This window comes from Apus apus, chromosome 3, assembly GCF_020740795.1.
Source record: "Apus apus isolate bApuApu2 chromosome 3, bApuApu2.pri.cur, whole genome shotgun sequence".
Lineage (NCBI taxonomy): Eukaryota > Metazoa > Chordata > Aves > Apodiformes > Apodidae > Apus > Apus apus.
Window position 1 is genome coordinate 94,014,487 of NC_067284.1, and position 20,688 is coordinate 94,035,174.

At 36.6% G+C, this 20,688-nt stretch overlaps 1 protein-coding gene across 11 annotated transcripts in view; it reads left to right on the plus strand.

Moving 5' to 3' along the window:
• UTRN (utrophin) overlaps positions 1 to 20,688 on the plus strand; it is a 358,149-nt gene that overhangs the window by 258,157 nt on the left and 79,304 nt on the right. For all 11 annotated transcript variants that reach the window (XM_051613510.1, XM_051613511.1, XM_051613509.1 and 8 more), the window contains 4 exons: positions 7,453 to 7,582; positions 15,649 to 15,917; positions 18,272 to 18,418; positions 20,023 to 20,101. In XM_051613510.1, the coding sequence (XP_051469470.1) occupies positions 7,453 to 7,582; positions 15,649 to 15,917; positions 18,272 to 18,418; positions 20,023 to 20,101 (625 nt within the window). The remainder of the gene's footprint in view (positions 1 to 7,452; positions 7,583 to 15,648; positions 15,918 to 18,271; positions 18,419 to 20,022; positions 20,102 to 20,688) is intronic.

The window sequence follows — 20,688 nt, forward strand, 5'->3', positions numbered from 1 at the left end:
TTGATGCGGACTGCATAGGTGAAATGTAGATGTCATTTTCTTTATTTTTTTTTTTATTTTTTTTTTTGTACTTTGGCCTAGTGTTCAAGGGTGTTTCACTTTTGAAGTGCTGTTGTTTGGATCTGATCTAAAATGGAGAGTTTGATCTTCTGTAATTGTTAAACACAAGCATGTGTGTTAACACCACAACTTGTCTGTTAATCCTTTTAGTATGAGCTGTATAATTTCCTTCTCCAGGAAGACTCTGAACCAGAAGTTGCATGTTTCTCTCTGTGCCTTGCAAACCTATTAATGACTTTCCTCAGAGTAGGTTTGGTTTGGTTTTGTTTAAAAAATAAAATACAATTAAATTAAAATCTAGTCTTTCAAGGTTGTTGATACTGGATGTTTTTCATATTTCCATGGTAAAGATTGGTGGGATTACTTTTCCTTCACTGAAAGCACATTGTAGTCCTTTGATGTAAAACTGAATGTGTATTTACAAGCAGTTTGGCGTTTGAAAATTGGTTCTGCTGCTAGCAGGATTATTACTGCAGTTGTGTAAAAGTAAATACATTTTTCTATCACCTGAAGAGTGGAAACCCTGAAGAGCTTCCCTCTCTGCCTCTGTGTCAGACTCCACACTCTGACTCAGGTATTTTTGCTGCCTCTGGGATGCAACCTGCATAAATCCTTATATTAAGTCTTGATATTAGGTATGTTAAATAAAACAAATAAAGGAAGTTCAGTGGATGTGCTTAGCATGCAGAAAACCCACCACAGCAGGGTTCCACTCACCTTTTTGGAGAAATGCAGAATCATTATAGTTCTGAGGATTTCAGTAGTCCAGTTAGTGGGCAATTTGTGTTAACACAGAGTCTTTTCAGAACAATTAAAAATACATTTTTAGAAAAACTGTTTTGAAAATAATGTCAACAGCTCAGGGATGCACAGAGTGATTTTTTTTCTCCAGCATACTTCCAAATCATGTTAAAAAGAAAAAAAATAGCTGCAAGCTTTGCACTATCTCTGGTGCCAAGGATTATGCTCTGTCAAGCCTCCAGACTTCTCAGGGCAGCCAAAGCTTGACTATGACTGACCTAGAAATATGAGTAATGAAGTCTCATTTCATTGGACTAGGAAATATGAAATCTAGTTACATAAGTTTATAGGTGCTGGAAAACATTAATGACCATCATTAAGCCTCATTTTCTGTAACCTTTGCTCAATTAAGCAGTGTCTCCCTTCATCCCTAGTTGGATTTAGAGTCTGTAGCATCTCTAGGGAATGGAGGACTTGCAGCAGTTCCTCATTCAGAAAAGAACAGAGAGGCTCTTTCTAAGCAAATAACTAACTGTGTGAAAAACAATTTTTATTTTAGTTTTTAAGAAGTGTAGCCTTGTACTCTTGAATTCAAGAATAGCTGTTTAATATAGTTTTTGTTGCAATCCATATGAAAATTAATCTTACCTCTGCCATTATGATTTACTATTAGATTCTTTTCTAGTGCACAAAGGAGTCCTTTCAAAGTCTCTGCAAGGTTATTTTAAATGAGAACTTTTCAAACAGGCTTCAAAACATCTTTTTCTGATTTTAAAATGTTGTTAGAAGAAAATGAAAAAACCCCCTAAAAACAGCCTTACTAGTTTTGAACTACTTTAATAAGTTCAGAAGGAAGTCAGTTACACTTTCTTAATTAACGTATCACCGCATAAATGCATAGATGCAGCTTGAGATTGTCAGTTTATTAGTTTATAAAATGTTGGTGATAGCTTCAAATTTCATAGCTCTAAGTCTGAGCAGAAGACAATAAAGCATACTTTCCATCCTCTATCTGGCTGTACTACTCTGAAGAACTTCATTTGAGAAATAGTTATAGATGCTTATGTCATGTAATGCATATCTATCCATGCATATACAGAGATGGGTGATATTTTCAGTGAATATCCATGACCACATGCACTCATCCATAGACCAGACTGGGAAGGGAAATTATCAAGTGACAGTCTCAGTGAACATCCTTTTTTTTTTTCTTTTTTTTTCTTTTTTTTTTTTTTATAAATCAAAAGTAACATCTTAAGCTGACATTTATTTGCCGCTGGTAAAATATCACTCTTTTGCCTACATTTACGTTCTTATATTCCTGTCAATTCCATCTCACTGGGCATGCAGACAGAAAGGACTATGGTATGGATGTGACTTCCAAGTCTACTCCTACTGTTTGGATACTGTGTTGCCACTACAGCAATAGAGGCAGCAAGTGGTAAATGCTAAACTGAGAGACAATGTAAAAAAAAATGCAGCCTTCACCACTCACTTTGTCTTTGGTCTTTTTTGAGAATTCTTTTTGCAAGTTAAATGTCCAAAACTTAAACTTCTGTTTAGATTCCTCTGTTTTTTAAAAAAAAATTACAGCTGAAGTGGTCAATATATACTTATTATAGAAATAAATAGGTTTTTTTTTGGTTTTTTTTGTTTGTTTGTTTGGTTTTTTTTGTTTTTTTTTTTTCTCCAATCTTATCTTTGCTTTACTTTCCTTATTCTGGTGTTATGATAATAAGTTTGTCACTGATTATTAGAACATGTAGGATTGAGTCTCATCTTTGAAGTCCCATGTGCTGCATGTCTCTATGTATCTGCAGATGTTAAAGGGCAAGTATTAGGCACCATTTTTCTCCTTCATTATTGATCTCACCACATTGATTAAGTATGAAGTAATAAAAGGTAAATGCATGGTGAGATGTGCCATCTCAAATTAGATTTTGCTCATTATTTGAATGTATTCTGTATCAGCTGGGGTGGATACGTTATAAACCTGACTTTCACATAGAGATGTATCCGGAGACCAAAATGCTTACTCTTGAAATTTCACCCTTATGTTTATTAAATAGTGTCTGTCGTGAAGGAACATCTTTTAAACATGCTACACTTTCTTTCTAGTTGATTCTTTAACGATGCAGACAGCTGGCAGAGACTTAGTCACAACCTTGATCTCGGTGTGATTTCTATAAAATTCCTCTTTCTGAGTCTTCTCAATCATCCTGCTTATTCTCCCCATCCTATTGTATGCCACAGATGATTTTTTCCATTTCATCTTAATGTATAAAAGAAACAGACATTTTTCAAACACTGGGTGCAGAATAAAGATGACTAAGTAATTAAAGACTACAGGAGCTGCTGATTGGCACATAAAACTACAGTGTGATCAACTGATACGAGTTACAATAACGTGCGTCTTTACTTCCTTGAAAGAGTGCATAATGAGGCCTAATTTAAATATGTTCTGGTTTTAAGAAACATCCCACGTGTTTTCTTTGAAATTATCTTTGCCTTCATCTGTTGGAACTATTAAGCCAGTCTGTTTCTTGAATTATTCTAGAGAAGCCTGTATAATTCAAAAAAGGAAAAAGAAGCTGTAAATTAACGGTGCATAATTTTGAAAGCCCATTTACTGTGCTCAAAAATGATTTTAAGATGCAATGGAAGGAAATAGGTGCTTACAGGATGCACTAAACAGAGGAAAAAATCATTAATAGCAAAAGTTTTTCTAGCTTTCTAATTTTTCAAGAGTGGAAGAGGCTTTAGCTACAAAGCATTCTCAACAGAAACTTTGGAAGTCCTTGGTTTAGGCAAATTCCTTGTCTATAAATTAGGACAGTAAGTTAAAAATGTTTAGCTTGTAAGAAGAGTTATTTTTTTGTATTAGAAATCATAAGCCTCTCTAATGAAGAAAGGGCAAATTATTATCTTGATATAAGTGCGTAAGTGGTATTTAATTTCCAGAGTTATAATGGGAAAAACACATTATTCACACATGCTGAAAGAGGAACAAATCAAAATGGGGAGCAAGTAATTGACTAATGCTTGTAAAACAGGGAGCTAACACTTCATTCTGTTTCCCAAGAGGTTTGTGTTAGTTGGGTCCTGGGTTATTTTGACATAGTCAAGTAACAAAAAGGAGATTTTAAAAAAATATTCTTGGGTAGTATTATTTAAGGTCAGCTCTGAAAACTGTTAACACTTCATCAGCACACCAGATTTTAGGTTTCGAGAATCAAGAATTTCAAAAATTAGTGATGGTTCCTCCAGGATTTTTTAAAATTCATGTCCTGGTTTACATACAAAATAAGAATGTATTTACAGTGCAACAAAACTTTCAGAAGCGTAGATGTTGGATTTGGTAGTTTGTCACCTGTCAGATTAGTGAGGGAGATGAAGCTTGTGTTTTAAAACATTATCTAGTGTTTAAATAATTGTGCAACTTAGAACTGCAGTATGAAATATGGTAGTGTGAATTACTGACAAAGCTGATTATAACACCTTTTTGCATGACCATATTATTGGTCATGCAAATTCAAAAGTGGGAAACTTATGGGAAAAAAAAAAAATTATCCTATTTATGTGCACAGCATTCACATTTTCAATTTGCTTTTACATCTGCATACCCAACAGGACTCAAAAAATACTTGCATCCATGTGTGTTTACCTTATGACAATAAAGAGGGAATAAAATGACAGAATTAAATACTTTCATAGTGAAAGAGAAGCATCAATTCTGAGTAGCCATTGGGGAAGTATCTTTTGCAAAACTAAATAAACGTGATTGCACTTCTTACTATATATGAAAATCTTTAATACAATAATCAATATTGCAGTTTTTTTGTTTCTTGCTGGGGTTTTTATGACTTACTTGGTAGTGTTCCTGTAGATGTGATTTCTCAATGAAGTCTGTTTTCAGTCCACCCAGACAACATTTGATCTCAAGATAAGATTTATAGTGGGTTTGTTTTTTGTTCTGTTGCAGAGAGGCTTGCCTAGAAGGACAAGAGGATATTATTGATAAATTTGGTTATTCTTGCTTCATGTGCTCTCCTTGCTTTTCTTGTTTACTGGCACAGAGAGACAGGGAGATATATACTGAGTATTGCTAAGAAGTGAGGAATAAAGTCTGAGTGGCTGTTCCAAAAATTACTTTTGTGTCTGTAGAATAAGAAAAAAAAAGTATAAACCATAATGTAAGAAGTCTCAGGTGTGCTCAAGATACTCTTCTCTACTCTTAAAGTATTTCAATATTATTATTTAATGTGCAAGCTTTATATCATGTTAGAAGATTTCTTTGTCAAGTTATATTAATAAGGAATGCTAGAGATGACTTAGATTTCATGGGCCAAAGTCTTAAAATCTTTGTGTTGTCAACCTCAATTTGGACAGCTTCAGTGACAGGGATGGTGGTGGGGACATAAAGTTTAATCCAAGGTCTCTTAGGTCTAACTGGATTGAAGTTTTATTGATGATGATTGGCAAAACTGATGAACACACTGTGAAAATAAACAGGAGAAAGACAGGAAGAGAAATCTATCTCTAGATTACTTCTAACTGCTGAAATTTTGTAGTAGGCTGAAAATCTGTCACAGCCTCCTTTTTCCTGTATGCTATGGAAATATTTGGAAAATTGCATTGAGGAAAAAAAAGAATCCTAGAAAGATTTCCTACTTCACACTGAAGTAATCACATTACTGTCTCTGAAAAAAGGTTTTAATTTGAAAGTGAAGACTATTTTAATGATGCATCCACACAGGCTCTGCTAAGCAAAAGCTTTTTAAATGGGTAATTTTTAACCCTTTATTGCATAGCAATGATAATGGCAACCTGTCTTCTTTCTTTCTTGAAACAAATTCCTGCATAGACAATGTTTTCATGATTTGTAAAATATGGATGAATTTGAAGAGCCATATGCTAATGTGTGTTCTGTGAAATCAAAATATTGATACATACGGTGCTGATTTGAAGGGATTCTTCAGGAATGTTGCTTTTACAATACTTCATTTTTTTGTGTTTTGTTGTTGTTGTTGTTTGGGTTTTGTTTTTGTTTTTTTACAAAATAGGGCTTGGGTTTTAAATTGAAATTTTCATTTCGTATTAAATATATACTGAATTCTACGAAGAACAGGACTTATCATTATTACTATACAAAAGCACATAGAGATAACACCTTTCTGGGGAGGCTTTTGTATAAAGGCAATAGTTAATGATTACTGAAGAAAAGACTCTAAAATGCAAGTTCCTAAATTTAATGGAGTTAAGCATATTTTCAGTGATTAGTTTTTGTTGGGTTTGGGATTTTTTTATTTAATCTGGAGCAGAAGCACAGTAAGAAGGAATGGAAGGATTTGGGGAGGAAGATAAAGGAACAGAGTGGGGGAGGAGAAGGGGCAGGAGCTGATGTCTTTCCTCATAGGCTAAAGTCAAGAGCTAGGTGTTGTTTTCTTTATTTGTGGCGCCAAGAGACTTACTGATGAGAAGGATAAGATGGCAATTGCAAGACTTTCATAGTAATTTTTGTCACCATTTTCTGTAGTGGAAAGCACTCACTCATTCAGGTAATGTTGTGAACACTGACTAACTGCTTTTCTTGATGGGGCCTGAGCAGGCTGTGTTAGCAAAATAAGCTTTGATTTTGTAATTACAGCCTAAAAATATATTGGTAAAATTTGGCATAGCATTTTAATAATGTTTAAAGTATCTTCTTTTGTGTTTCCTATTGGTAGAAAGTAATCTAAGTAAAAAATGCAAAGCAGTTTTTTTTTCTGGGTGAGAAATATTTATGCTTAAAAAATGTGATGGAAGAAAATGCATTACAAGAAACATTACACATGACTGCTTATGAACACTTTCTTTAAAAAGAGTGGTTACACATAACCCTTAAAAAAAAAAAAAAAATAAAAAATGCCGTAGTCACTGGACACCAAAGTATTCCATTAGCATAAAAACCTCTTGAAGAAAAAATTTTTATTTTTTTTTTTCTGTATATAAGACTCAACTGTTTCTCTGTAATAAGACTCAAAATATTTGTGGCTAATTTGAAGGTTGTTTTTTTTCAGAATGTATTCTCATCATTAAAATTCTGGTTACATACCTCCTAAGTCTTAAAAACATTAGTAAACAGGAGACATAATTAAGAGGCAGCATTTTCTAAGGAATTTTCTAAGTACTTCTGTAATTATTTTTAGCAGGACTTTAGCATTTAGTTGTGAAATTATCTTCTGAAGTTTCAGTAGATTCAGTTTTCTGTTATTCCAGCTACCTAAAAAAAAAGTCTATTAGTAATATCTGTCGTAATCTACTGTGTATTAGTGATCCTGCTAATAGCAATAAACCCTTTAATTTTGCTGTTTTTTGAAGTTGAATGTAGTAGTGTCTGTTTCTGTTAGGTGAGTGTTTTAAAAACCTACCAACTTTATCTTTCTTGTGTTCAGTTCTTCAAGTCAATTCTATAAATTTTACCCTTTGAACCTTAATTTCTTGCCATTTCTGTTTTGTAAAATTTACTTTTCATCTTGCATTCTGAAGGACATATTGTCTGTTACTCACTAGACAGGTCTGGTGAGAGAGGTTAAAACAGAGGAATGATGTAGCATCTTGTTGTTCACAAGATCAAGTTACAAATGGCTTTCTTCTTTCCCTTCCCTAAAGGCACTGAGGCGTGAACTGAAGGATAAAGAGCAAACCATTCTCAATGCTGTGGACCAGGCACGCGTTTTCCTCGCTGACCAACCAATTGAGGGGCCTGAGGAACCACGAAGAAGCTTGCATTCAAAAACAGGTCAGAAAACAGCCAGCTGCTGACTTTTGTAGATGGACTAGGATAAGGAAATTGGATATCATTGTATTTTTAGATTTGTTGTCACTTGTCCATGGTATAGGAGAAGACTTGCATCTAAAAAAGTTAACTACAATTCTCTGTGGCATAGTTGCAGATGGCTTCTTAGGTCTCTGTACTGTTAGTAAGGTTACAGGCCATGGGAAACATGAAGGAAAGCAGAAATAGTATTTTCCATCTCCAGGTTTCTATGACCCAGCCATGTAACTTTGCCGAAACTCTGTCCTTAAAACTCCACTGATGTAGTCAGAGAGTAGAGACAATTTTTTAGAGGACAGTATAAACTAACACCCTAGCAGATTACCAGAGGCCACTTCAGTGATTCTCACTGCAATAGTGAATGTTTCCAGGAGTCAGCAGTATTGTCAAAGTGCTGCAGTAGATTCTTGTTTTCTTATGGCAATCGGATTCCAAGCTTTGAAAGCTGTTATTTGGTAACAAAGGTGGTTGTCATAAACGCATCATTTAAAATTAAGTATTTACCATCTGTTATGAAAGAGTAGAAAACCCCATAAATTACGTCTGTGTTTTAAGAGAATTATATTAATAGGTGCCAGTGAATTATATGCATATACTTTAGACTTGTAGACACACAACCTAGTCACCTGTTTCAGACATAAAGTTGAACTTTGCTTCCTGCAAATTTTCCCCCACAATTTTGCCTCTTAGCAAGGAAATAGGCAATTTACTGTTTTCAAATGTGTATCGCGGGCAGCATTTCTACTCCCAGCCAGTCATGCCTGTCTAGTAGCTGTCACACTCAGCTGGAATCTTTTTTTTTTTTTTCATTCTCCTATAGAGCTGGTCTGACTATGAAGTCTTGAGTGTGAAGATTTAGAAGTGCTTAGGATAATGAAAAGGTTGTGGCCCACTGGATATCAGTGGCATCATGCCCAGATACTTCTTACACTACTTTGAACATTGCTGCCTCTGTTTCAGTTGGAGCTCATTCACTTGTGACTTTTGAGACTTTCTTAATAAGATGAGAGAAATCTGCAGTTACACATGAGAGAATCTCAAACTAAGTGTATATCTTTTTTTCAAATCTATCTCTTAGTCACTCTACAAGTTTAGTCCACCTGGTAGTGCCTTGGATTTCTTCCTGTAGAGCCTACATGATTGCCTGCTTGGAGTTCTGTTTGTAAAGTTGAAGGAAGTTGTTTCTGTTTGCTAGGTGGTGTGCAATGCAAACTTAGAGGAGTTTTCAGCCTGAGTTTTTAACAGCTGAGTATTGGAAAAAGGCTGGCCTTGAGACCATAGTGGTTAATTTTATTATTGATTTTTTTTTTTTTTTAACCACAAAGACCTCAGGATATAAGCAGAGTTACGTTCATTCTTGACCTGTATGCCATGTTATGGCCTGGTCTTAGCTGAAGCACAGGATGCTTCCCAGGTGGAAGCCATGTTCTTAAAGTTTAATTATTGCCTTTTTTTAAAGACTCCAGAAACCATTAAAGCTTTATCTGCAAGAGAATTCTCAGTTATGCAACTAGCAATGCAGATGACTGATGGATGTCAGAAGTCAGGACCTTGTTTGAAAGAAATTCTTTTCTTACGCTCTAGAGTAAACATACCTGAAGAACATTGTAAATGAGCTTCAGGAAAGCACACTGGAAACTGCAGAATGTTAAACAAAAAATGTATAGAGGAGAAAACAGGCTGAGGAAACTTCCTTACAAGGTTAAAAAAAAGTTGAGAACGTGTGTGTTAAAGTAGTGTCTTGTTGTAATAGGATGCCATCAAGTCATACTTGTCTCTGTTTTCTGTTTTTGTATTGTTTTGGAATAAAATAGATGTCTTTGTTTTGAAATGCAGTTAGAGGATGTATGTGTGTCTCCTGCAGCCTTGCTGAGGTGCTATCTGCCATATGTGCTGTACCAGAAAAAAATCTTTATTGATCCTTGAAAGAAACAGAAGGCCAGTTGCAGTCTGCAGTCACAGTGCTTTGGGAAGAAACATAGGATTGATTCCTTGCTTACCTACAGTAACTGGGGTACAGTGGTGATAGCCTTCTCTCTGTTAGTGCTCTGCCTTCAACAGAAATTGGAAGAAGGCATGGTAGCTTGGTGGTGCCATGACAGAACTGTTATATTTGGATTTTTCTGGGTTTGTGGCAGGACCAGACTAAAATTGAATTCATACCTGGTTTATTTTCCTGGAGCAACACAAACTTTGGGCTTCCACTGTGCAAAAGTATTGTGAACTTTCATTGGATCACACCATTTGTTACAAAATGGTGGCTTATTTTAGTGGAAAGTATTTATATGTGTTTTGATAATATTGACAAATTATGCCGGTTATGCTGCATAAACGCATGGTTCTCAGGATTGCTGTAATCTGTAGTATTCTGGAGATAGATGCTTACTTACCTCTTTTAACTAGAAACTGTTTTCTCTTTGTTTCATCCTTCTATGTCTTCCCCACCAGCACCCAAAAGGAAGTAACAACCATTATCACAGGATATGTATGCTTGCTAGCATTGTTCTCATTAGTCTCTAACTGGAGCCCATACTCTGGGCACTTTCCAGAAAGGTTCATCATACATGAGGTTAACAGCTTTCATTTTCTCTGCTTTTGCAATCTGTCTTCTGCAGACCAAAGGTAATTTGTCTTTTGTCTTGAAGAGATATTTTTTTTTCATTCATAATTTAATTATATTTTTTGGGGGTTGAAAAACTTTCCATTTTGATAGAAGAAGACCTCAATGGACTAACATGAAAATGGCTGTGCTTCTTCTTTGTTTTGACTACATATGCAATAGATAATTGAATGAGAGAAAAGGTGACATACTGGGTTATGCTTGCATACTTGGAATATTACTAATTGCTCTGTTTCCACATTAACCAGTTGCTGTTTATTCTTTAAACTTCCTGTTCCCATCCCATCAGACCTAAGTTTTTTGTCCAGGTTTTTAGAGAGACAGAGAATGCTTTCACTGGAGCAGCGCTAAAGACTTCATCATGCAGCTATAGCAGTGCTTTTGGTTCTTCTGCTTGGGAGTTTGACAATGTGCCATTGTGTCTGTTCCAATGCTCTGAAAGTGTTCTTAATGATTACAGTGCTGTGTCACCCATTGCTTTTTGCTGCAAATATTGATTGAGCCAAAGAAGACGCAACATTTGACATACTGGGAGAGCCAGAAGGCATGAAGTCAGCTCCAGTTCTAGTATATTTTATGAAGAATATAGCAAAAGTTAAAGGAAATTTGTGTAATTGTGGCAACATGGAAAGAGATCACTAGTTCAAGTCCACATAATGAGAATCGAGAAAAGTTGCTTAGAATCAAAACTGCTAGAGCAAGAAATAATTTGAGAGATCTAAAATAAATTCTTAAGCAAGAGGAATTTTCTTCACTGATAACTTTTATGGGCAAGTGTTCTCCATAGATGTAAGCACGTGAGGAATTTATATGCTGTTAAGTTCAGGCTTGCAAGTTTTGCTTCCATGGCACTGTCTCTGCTAGAGCACAGAAAATCCATTGTTGCTTTCATGGCTTTGTTTGCGGCCAAAAATGCTATTTAAAATCTAGGTTTTTTTCCACTACAGAAGCAGACATTTTTTCTGCTTTCTTCATGACTGCAAGGTTGGTTAATATCTTTCCTGTCTGGTAAGCAGGTGGTCCAGTGAATATAGGCTTTTCTTACTTTCTGAGCAGCTGCTGAAGTGAAAATAATAAGTACCATGAAGAAAAAAAAAAAACAAGGGGAGTGGGACGGAGTGGCTGATCATGAGAAGACTTTATATTAAGTGGGGACAAAAAGGCAACAACCACTGTGTACCTTTTTTTTACAGCAAAATCAACTGTCTGCAAACATAGGTAATGACAGACTGGTGAAACAAATTCCAAACTCATAGAATATATGTTAAGACATTTTTTATGAGGTTTACAATTCTATGCTGTGCAATCAGTATCTTGGAGAATATGTTATCTGCTTGGAGAAAAGTAATGTGTTGCTCATTAATGAGTTGGGTTTTCATGATGGAAAACATGACGTTATACAAGATGTATTTCTTTCTTTAATGAATAGATGCAGAATGGTTTTATCGCTCATAAAAATGTGTGTTTTGCTTTATTTCTCTAGTAAATGTCTTTTTAGGGCAAGTTTACAAGCACTTCCAAGGCTTTTGTAAAATAAAGCAGTCTTGCAATGAGTTAATATTCTTCAAATAAAATCTGTGGCAGATACCCTTACACAATTATGCTGGTTTGATAAAAGGTCTTCGAAGGTGTTTCAGTTTTCATTTCTGTTGTGATACTTGTATCACCTCAGTTGATCTGGAAATTTTTTTCCTCCCTAAATATGTGTGTAGTTTATAATGAATAAAGCTGCCTTTTTGTAGCTGGCCAGACAAATAAAGTCAGGCTGTTGTTTACCTTTTCTATTTGTACTTACTTCTACAGCCACTTTTTTTCCTTATCGCTTCTACTGAAGCAAGAAGCATTCATTGAATCTCTTGCATCAGTATCTTTATAGACAACCCAAAAGTTTTGCAAGATCTTCAACTCTTATAAAGCTTCCACCATGCCCGTTGTCAGTGACTGATCATTTTAAATGACCTGCCTAGTTTAGAATGGCTAAGCCCTTCCTACTTTCTGCAAAACTGATAGGTTTTGGCTCTGGTAACAGGTAAAGGATGATGAAAACATACGATGTTGGATAAAAAACAGCAGATTGCAGCTTTGTGTAAATATAACTTCTACTGAATCCAGTTTCTGGGCATAGTCTACCCTATATTCATACATTCAAGATGCCGACAAAAGAGGGTTCCTCCACTGGGTCTGCAAGGGGAATGGTAGATTCCCCCATGTTGGAGAGTTTTAAGTCTCTGCTTGACAGGGTGCTGAGCTATCTCATTATAAACTGTAGCATTACCTAAAAAGGTTTGACCATATGATCCTTGAGGTCTCTTCCAACCTGGCATTCTATGACTCTGTTATTTTCTGTCTCCTTTCAATGAAGCTCAGTATTCCCTTTCCTTCTTTAAAGTGTTCTAATTCCAGCTGCTCCCTAAATTGTCATTTGAAGTCCTGCAACTTTTATTCCTGAGGCCTGGAATCTATACAATCTATGCAATCTATAGTTGTAACATAGGATATCATAGGATATCTCATGAGTTGAGGTATTCTGTGATACTGAACCTCTGCCACTAGATGCAGGTTTCCTGCATGCTGCAATTTAGCTTGGCTCCTACATTGTTCACAGACCCTTAGTCATTGGACTGTAGTGGACTCTTGTTCATTCATCAGTAGCATGTTATTTTTCTTATCAATGATTAATTTGAAAATTACTTCCAGTAACAACTTGGTTGATATCTTTAAGTAAAAAATTTGTAGCTGTTCTTTTTTTTAAGATTAAACTTATCTGAAAGGTTGTTGTTTTTTGGGTTTGTTTTGTTTTTTTCCTTAGAACTTAAGCTTTATTATCTTTTCCTTTTTCTAAAATGTGTTGCAAAGCCTGGGGTAAAGATCATCCCAGAACTTTGTTGTCCTGTGATGTAGTTTATTCTACTGTGAATTGCTGGAATGCCAGAGAGAAGGTACAATTTATCATAGCCTATCTTTGGTCTTCATCTTTATTCTGGTCTGTCAGTATTGTAAATTGTGGGTTACTGCCATGTCTCTATATCCCAGAGCTACATGCATAATTTATATCCCTTTGCATCTAGTTAAACATTGCAAGTTTTTGTCACAACTCTTCCTCCCCAAATTCTTCTGAAGTACCCTCTTGCCATTGTGGCATCCCTAAGCCTGGCTAGCCTCTGCCTTTGCAGACAGAGTGCACATGAGCAATACTCTCATGTGATAGCTTATGACACCCAGGAAGTCACTGAAATACACTGGTAAGTTCAACACTTCTTTTGCCCTTCTCAGCTCCTCTCTTTCTCCAAATGGTTCTTTTAATAAAAAGAGCTTGTCTAATTCTAGAAGTCAAAAAATGCTCTGCAACCTACAGCCTAGGTATTTGTCTCTTCTTTTGGTGACCTAGGGTTTTGTTGCCTTTCCTTGCCTCCCATCATTCTTTGGTTATCATTGGTGGTATTTTTTCTCTTACGCAACCACTTTTTAGCAAGTTGCCTTGTGCTTTTGGGCAGCACTTGATCATTTGCCAACATCCTCTTCACCATATATACTCTTCTGGTATTTGTAGTCTAGCGTGTATGGACTAATATGGGCTAACAAGATTGAAAAAAAAATGAAACATTAATAAATATGTGGAATTGTTGGGCAGAAGCTCTGGTTTTAATCCAAACAACTCCCTGTTTCTTTTACATCTGGGAAAAATGTGCCTGCCTTTCTCTGCAACAATGTGGATCTGTTCTAATGATTTGTTTAGTATTAATTGCTTGCAATATATTTTCCTGTATTGGGTGCTATGGGAAAATGCTGTGCCCAGAGGCATAGTAAAAGAACTTTTGCACCAAAGGAGTGCATTTACTTTGACAGTCATCTAGCCTGCGAAAAGCAAAAAGCTTCCTCCCCCCATTTTTCGCATGTTCCCCTCTCACCCTCCTCCCCTAACTTGGCAACTCCAAGCTTAATCAGTTATAATGAATTTAAAGACAGTGTATCACTATTGAATTCTGACAAAAATGGTGCTGCTTTCATCGTTGCTTAATTGTGTATAATTTATTCATAGACAACACTTGAATTTTAATCTCAAAAATAGTGTCATAAACCTTTTCCAAGGGTTTCATATAGGAGTGAATAGGAGGCCAGTTGGCTTAGTTTCAGTGTATGCCATGTCTCTTCCCCTTTTTTATTCTCTGGTTTGTGCATTATATCCGATTTCCCCTGCTTAGTTCTCTGCCTGCAAATAAAACAAGGTTGTTATGTAGAAGTGGAGTCCTCTGAGACTGGCTTTGTTTGTTTGTAATTACTGAAGTAACTTCCCTAGTAGGTGGAAGCTACCCACTTTTTCAGCAAGGTCCCTTAGAGCAATAGGCAGCAGGACCTGCTGGTGGGGATGTCTGGTTTTTCTTTTTAACTTTCTGACTGTCTGGGTCTTGCTCAGTCTCAAACTGAAGACCCAGGAAAGGCAGCATATTCTCTTATTGATAGACCACCTGACTGGTTTGCAGAAATCATATGTTGTGGAGAAGAGATAAGCCACCAGCTGATTCAATTTGTGTTGTCAAAGAGGGCTGAGGCATGTCTGGGATGTGGAGTCCTTTCCAGTGTCTGGCAGACTTAGCAGGGACTGGGGATTTAAATATAAGCATTTTACTGAAATATTAATATAATCTCCTGTGACTACATCCTGAGGTTGTGTGTGCACCCGTTTTGGCTTTGCTTATTCAGTGGCACATTTTACTAACATGAATAGGATTACCATGGTTGCTGGATTGCATGGAATTTAGACATGTAAACTTGAAATTTGTGAGAAATAGTTCATGATAAGTTTGGCTCTTTTTCAGTCAACATGTTCATTGACCGTTTTTAGACTTTCAAAAGCTGTCTAAGACAGCCTTTCAGGACTTTGGTGTTAGCACAGAAAAATGGGTGTAGATCTGCAGGGTTATTCACCACATGGTGCTCAGTAAACCTTGGTTTTTGCTAGGGAATAGGAAGAGAGGAGACATCCTGGAGGTAGAGTGATAGGTGATGGCAAGTGACCCAGGAATAAAGCACTGTTCTTTTTCTTTCTACATGAAATGGTCCCCAGTTCCCTGTATTAGTTTCCAGTAGAGAAGAAGAATCTTTTATTTCCTCCTTTACCTCCAAAAGTAACACAACCAGCAGTAAGCTGCCATTGCATCATGGATATCATAATACATGGAAGTCAGGAATAGTTTCCTGTCTTCTGATCAAGCTTTATTTGTCATCAGAAGTGATTAAGGTTTACTTCACTTAGGGAAAAGTGGGCTTTCTTCTACCTTGTACTTACTTAAATAAATTGTCAGTTGACTGGACTTACTGCTTGAGTTTGTACCTCAGGAACACTGTGTGTTGAATGACATGAATAAGAGAAAAAAACCAACCAAACTGTAACTTTTCTTTCCCTCTGCAGAGTTGACTCCTGAGGAGAAAGCCATGAGGGTTGCCAAAGCTATGCGTAAGCAGTCATCAGAGGTAAAAGAGAAATGGGAGAACCTAAATGCCAGTGCCAGTATCTGGCAGAAGCAAGTAGACAAAGCATTAGAAAAACTGAAAGACTTGCAGTGTGCCATGGATGACCTCGATGCTGACTTGAAGGAAGCTGAAAATGTGAGGAATGCCTGGAAGCCAGTGGGAGACTTGCTCATAGATTCATTACCAGATCACATTGAGAAAACTACAGTAAGTGTGGAACTCCTGGGAAATACTAACTTGTGTGAGAGTCAGACCCCACCATTCTTCTACCCCTAGTCATGTTAGAAATGTATGCACTGTATACTTAAATTTTTACATATGATTTAAAGTGCTCTTTAAAGACTACATCTGAGATCTCAAAGGAAGTTCAATACTCTGCCACATTCACTGTGTCAACTATGATTGCATAACCACATGTGATCAGCAAGCTACAGATGTGTACAGAATTTAACGTTCAGGAAATGAAAAAACATGGTGTTCTAGGATTTAAATATTTTCCTCCTAGAAGTACTATCTAATCCATAGTTAGGCCATGGGTGTGTTTGGAGCTTTACCTAGGCACTGGAGAATGAGTGAGCTGAGTCAATTACCATCCCAGCAGTTGACAGTAGTAATCCCTCCTTTTTGTATTGGTGAGCTGTCAGCTCTGTTGGGCTATTGTGTATAGCTTTCTTCTTAGAAAAACACTTAGAGCTCTTTCAGTCATGCAGGAATATAGACATAGTTTCAATTTCTATTCCTTAACTTCCAGAAACTTCATGTACCTATTGTCTATTTTAGCTTGTATGAGTGAGTATTTATGTGTCCTTTTACTTTAGCCTGGCTTCTCTTCAGTGTTATTTCAAAGTGAAGAACACACACTTATGTATAATGTTCTGATGGGCACATCAGCTCTTGCAGCCAGGGTTCCAGGGCACCCATGTAGGGCTCAGCACCCCAAGGCATGGCTGCTCATAAAGGGTAGTAGTCATCCCTTGCTTAGCTGTATAGGTTGGAGTAATGCAGAGCTTCCCAAAGAAGGAATACCTTCTGATAGCTAACATTGTCCAGGAAAGCTGACTGGAAACAGCACAGTGCTTGGGGTAGTGTCTGGATGTCAGGGATTCCAGGAGAGCATGTGAGTATGCACAAGTAGGTAGAGGAAATTTCTGTTTCAGGCAAATTTAGCATTTATCACTGATCTTCGGTTTCACAAACACAACTCTAGTTTTCAAACTCAAGAATTAATATGGCAAAACATTAGAGGACCCTGGGGTCATGTATCTGGCCGTCCAGGTCTTCAAATGGGACACTGGTGTTAGAAGAATGAAGAGCCATGGTCTGCAACCAAATTATTTATACACAACCTGTGGAATCATCTGAAATTAACACAGGCTGCCTTAGTTCACTTGTATCAATAAAATAATTCTCATTCTTCAAATTTTGTTGTTACTTTCAGGTTTAATGGAACCAAAATCTTTAGAACAGAGGCAGTCAAGGCTGATTTATGTCCAGACTACTGTTGATTTGAGAAGAATAATGCCTTTCCTTCCCCCGCCCTTACATTTTAATATAGATACTAAAGCAAGCACGAAGATCCTGATGCTGAATAGTTGTTGTTTTTTTCTCGTGTTAAGAAGCAATTTGTCATGTCTTGATGGCTTTTTCTGTAAAGAAGAGTGTAAAGTAGAATCTTTTAGATTTTCATTGCTGCGGGAAAACTGAAACAGCTGCCGAAGTAATAGGGACCTGCTGCCTGTCCAGAAACCAAATGCTTCCTTCTTGCCAGTAGGTGCCTTCTGTTCCTGGGTGTAATGAGAGACACTTTGAAGGGAGGTAAATAACTGAATTGTCCAAAGCAAATATTTTTTTTCCCAGTTGTTTTTAGGTTGTTTCATGATGTCTTATCAGGCTGTTTATAGGATTGCACAATTAACTGCTTGCAGCAAGAGAGACAGTTGATACATCTTCTCAACTGTAGTTAAAACTTGCATCAATTTTGTCTTAATACTGTTCTATTTGATTCAATAGCCTTTTTCTTTTTTTCAATCATTGTAATAGTTTTTCTCTACTGTTCTAATTAGGTAAACCACAGTACTCCTTTTCCTTAGAAGATACATTCATTCATGCTTTACTGATTCAATAATAGTTCTTAAATTGAATTATTGTCAGCTGCTTAATACTGGAAAACTGTAGTTACTGAACATATTTTTTTCTTAAGATCATTAGACAGGTTATATACTGTTAAAACTCCTGATAGAACATTCCATATTTCTTTTTGAAATAAAAGCTCTAAAGCCAAATGGCACCACTAAAACCCTTATTGAAATAGATTTAGGGGTGCAATTTGGATATGGGCATTTGTGTAAATTTCATACTGTTTTTCTCTAACCTTGGATATAAAGGATTTAATGAAAATATCGAAGTGAGTGGACTTGTCATTACTGGAGAACTCACAGTTGCTTACAGTTGTTAAGGCTGAGCTTCCCCGTTGAGCAAGTCATCACCACGTCGAGTTTGCGTTGGCTTTTGTGCTACTTAGATGTCCATTAGAAAAAAATATATGCTTCTTACTCTTCTAGGCTTTTAGAGAAGAAATTGCTCCCATCAACTTGAAAGTCAAAACAGTGAATGATTTGTCCAGTCAGCTGTCTCCACTTGATCTTTACCCATCACTAAAGATGTCTCGTCAATTGGATGATCTTAATATGCGTTGGAAACTTTTACAGGTATTCTTCTGAATGTGTGCAGTAGGTGGGAGGGAGAGGAATGCTTCTCACTCCTTTTTGTTCTCTTCGAAGATGCATTATTGCCTTTTTTTCATTATTTCTGTCTTTAAGGTATTACTTTAGTGATACCGAAGCAACCAAGAGAGCTGTCTTTCCTTATGTGACTTGACCAAAAACTCCTGTCAAGCTGTCTCAGCAGTTTACTCATTCAGGAGTAAACTGCATTAATCTCTGGAGACTAGTGGGAGCTACTGCTGCATGCTTTTTTTATGTCTTATAGCAGTATTTTTACTACATGAATCATTGTTACTGAAAACTGGTGTACTTATTTCTGTTGTGTTTCCAGTTTCTTGTGAAAGCTGTTTTGTTTTGGTTTTGAATGTTTAGTTTCTGCAGGGAATTTCAGTTAAAGTGACTTAAGTATTAGTAGCGCTATAACAAGGTGTGAACAATAGCATGTTTAGTGTTATACAACAGAAGAGGGTATGCTGTGAGAGAGATTAATACTGCTTAGTTATTATTATTGTACTTAAATGGTCTGAGAAAGATAAATCAATGTGACTGATTACAGTTCAAACTCATGCAGAGTTTCGCAGTGAATAGTTTAATAAAGTTTCTTACATCAGTTAAAGTTCATTTATCAATTTTTGCACTTTCTCACTCTTATTTTCCTTTAGGAAATACTTATTTGGATTCAGCTACTATTTATTTCTTTACCTGGTTTCTATGGGTGATATTGAATGTCTGAAAGAACTGAGGGAAGGATGGAGGATGTCACCCCTGAGGGTAGTGGGACTGACTTTTCAAAACCTGGACATCAGCTTCTGGGCTAGTAGTTTTGACTTAGTTGCTCCTGAGGGACAAAATTATTAATGAGTCATATTGGTCCTTCCCTTTCCTAATGTAATTTGGTAGTGGGTTGTTTTTTTGTTGTTTTGTTTTCTGCACTCCTCTCAAATTGAGAAAACTAAGCAGCCAAACTTCAGACTGCTGCTGGGTGTGCTAATGCAGTTTCAGTTAATAAACCAGGGTCAAATCATGTCAACCAATGAAGCAGTATCTTCCAAAATGGTTCCATACTGGAAAGACAGCTGAGAGATCAATACAGTCAATCAGACCTGCTGACTGGAAATTTGGATAAGGGAAAGATTGTGAGGAGGTCAGAAACTTCAGCTGTCAACTATGGTCATCATGAAATGACTATTGTTCATTATTCATCTGCAGTATTCACATGAGAACACTGCAGGTATCCAAGTAATTTATTTCAGAAAGGAACAAAGATAATAAGGAACACTTCAAGAAATGTCAAAGCCTCCCTGGAAGTGTTCAGGGCCTTGTCCAGTGGGAGGTGTCCCTGCCCATGCAGAGGGTTGGAACTAGGTGATCTTTAAGTTCCCTTCCAGCCCAAATAATTCTGTAATTCTATGACTTTATAAATCAAAACAGTATCCTTCAGTAGCTGGATGTCAAATAAGTGCTATGACACATAGACAACTGAAATTCATTGAACTAAAAATGGATGTAAACAATTGGGTTTCTTGCCATGGACCTGGTGTTACAGAGAAAATGCAATGTGAATTTTGTGTATGTGTGTTTATGTGTAGGTGTCTGTAGAGGATCGCCTTAAACAGTTACAGGAGGCACACCGAGATTTTGGACCTGCATCACAGCACTTTCTTTCCAGTAAGTTCTTTGAATTGATAGATGCATGTGAGATGCAACTGCTTTCTCAAACACTGACTGTCCTTTACTCCATTTTTACCTATGGCTTGAGGAATAAGAAATTCCTGTTCTGTGTTATCTACCTCCTTGTTTTTATAGGGATGTTTCATCTTCAGCTTCCCCCCAAGATCACTGCAATATTTTTCTGAATTATGGTTGTGCCTGTGGTTCCTTTATTCTTTGTCCTCTGTTTGCTCCAAATTCAGACCTGTGGCTGATCCAGAATCTTTAGGTGTTTGTAATGAATGTCATACATTCCTGGAAATTCTAATAAAGGGCTGGGGAAAGCAAACCTGCATCACTTCATCTTGAGACCTATCCTTGCATCTTTTCTATTTAGTTATCATTTTAGAGATGTAATTGTACAATCTCCCCTATAATAAGAGAGCAAAAGATGGTTTCCAGATAAATAGAGTATGATTTTTTTCTGTAATAATTAACAATTCAATTTATTATGTTGTTTAGTCAATGTCTGTGTCAGTGCAGGGTACCTGTATTCTGTAATAGCACATAAATCATACCTAAGCAAATTGTGGCCAGATTTCTCT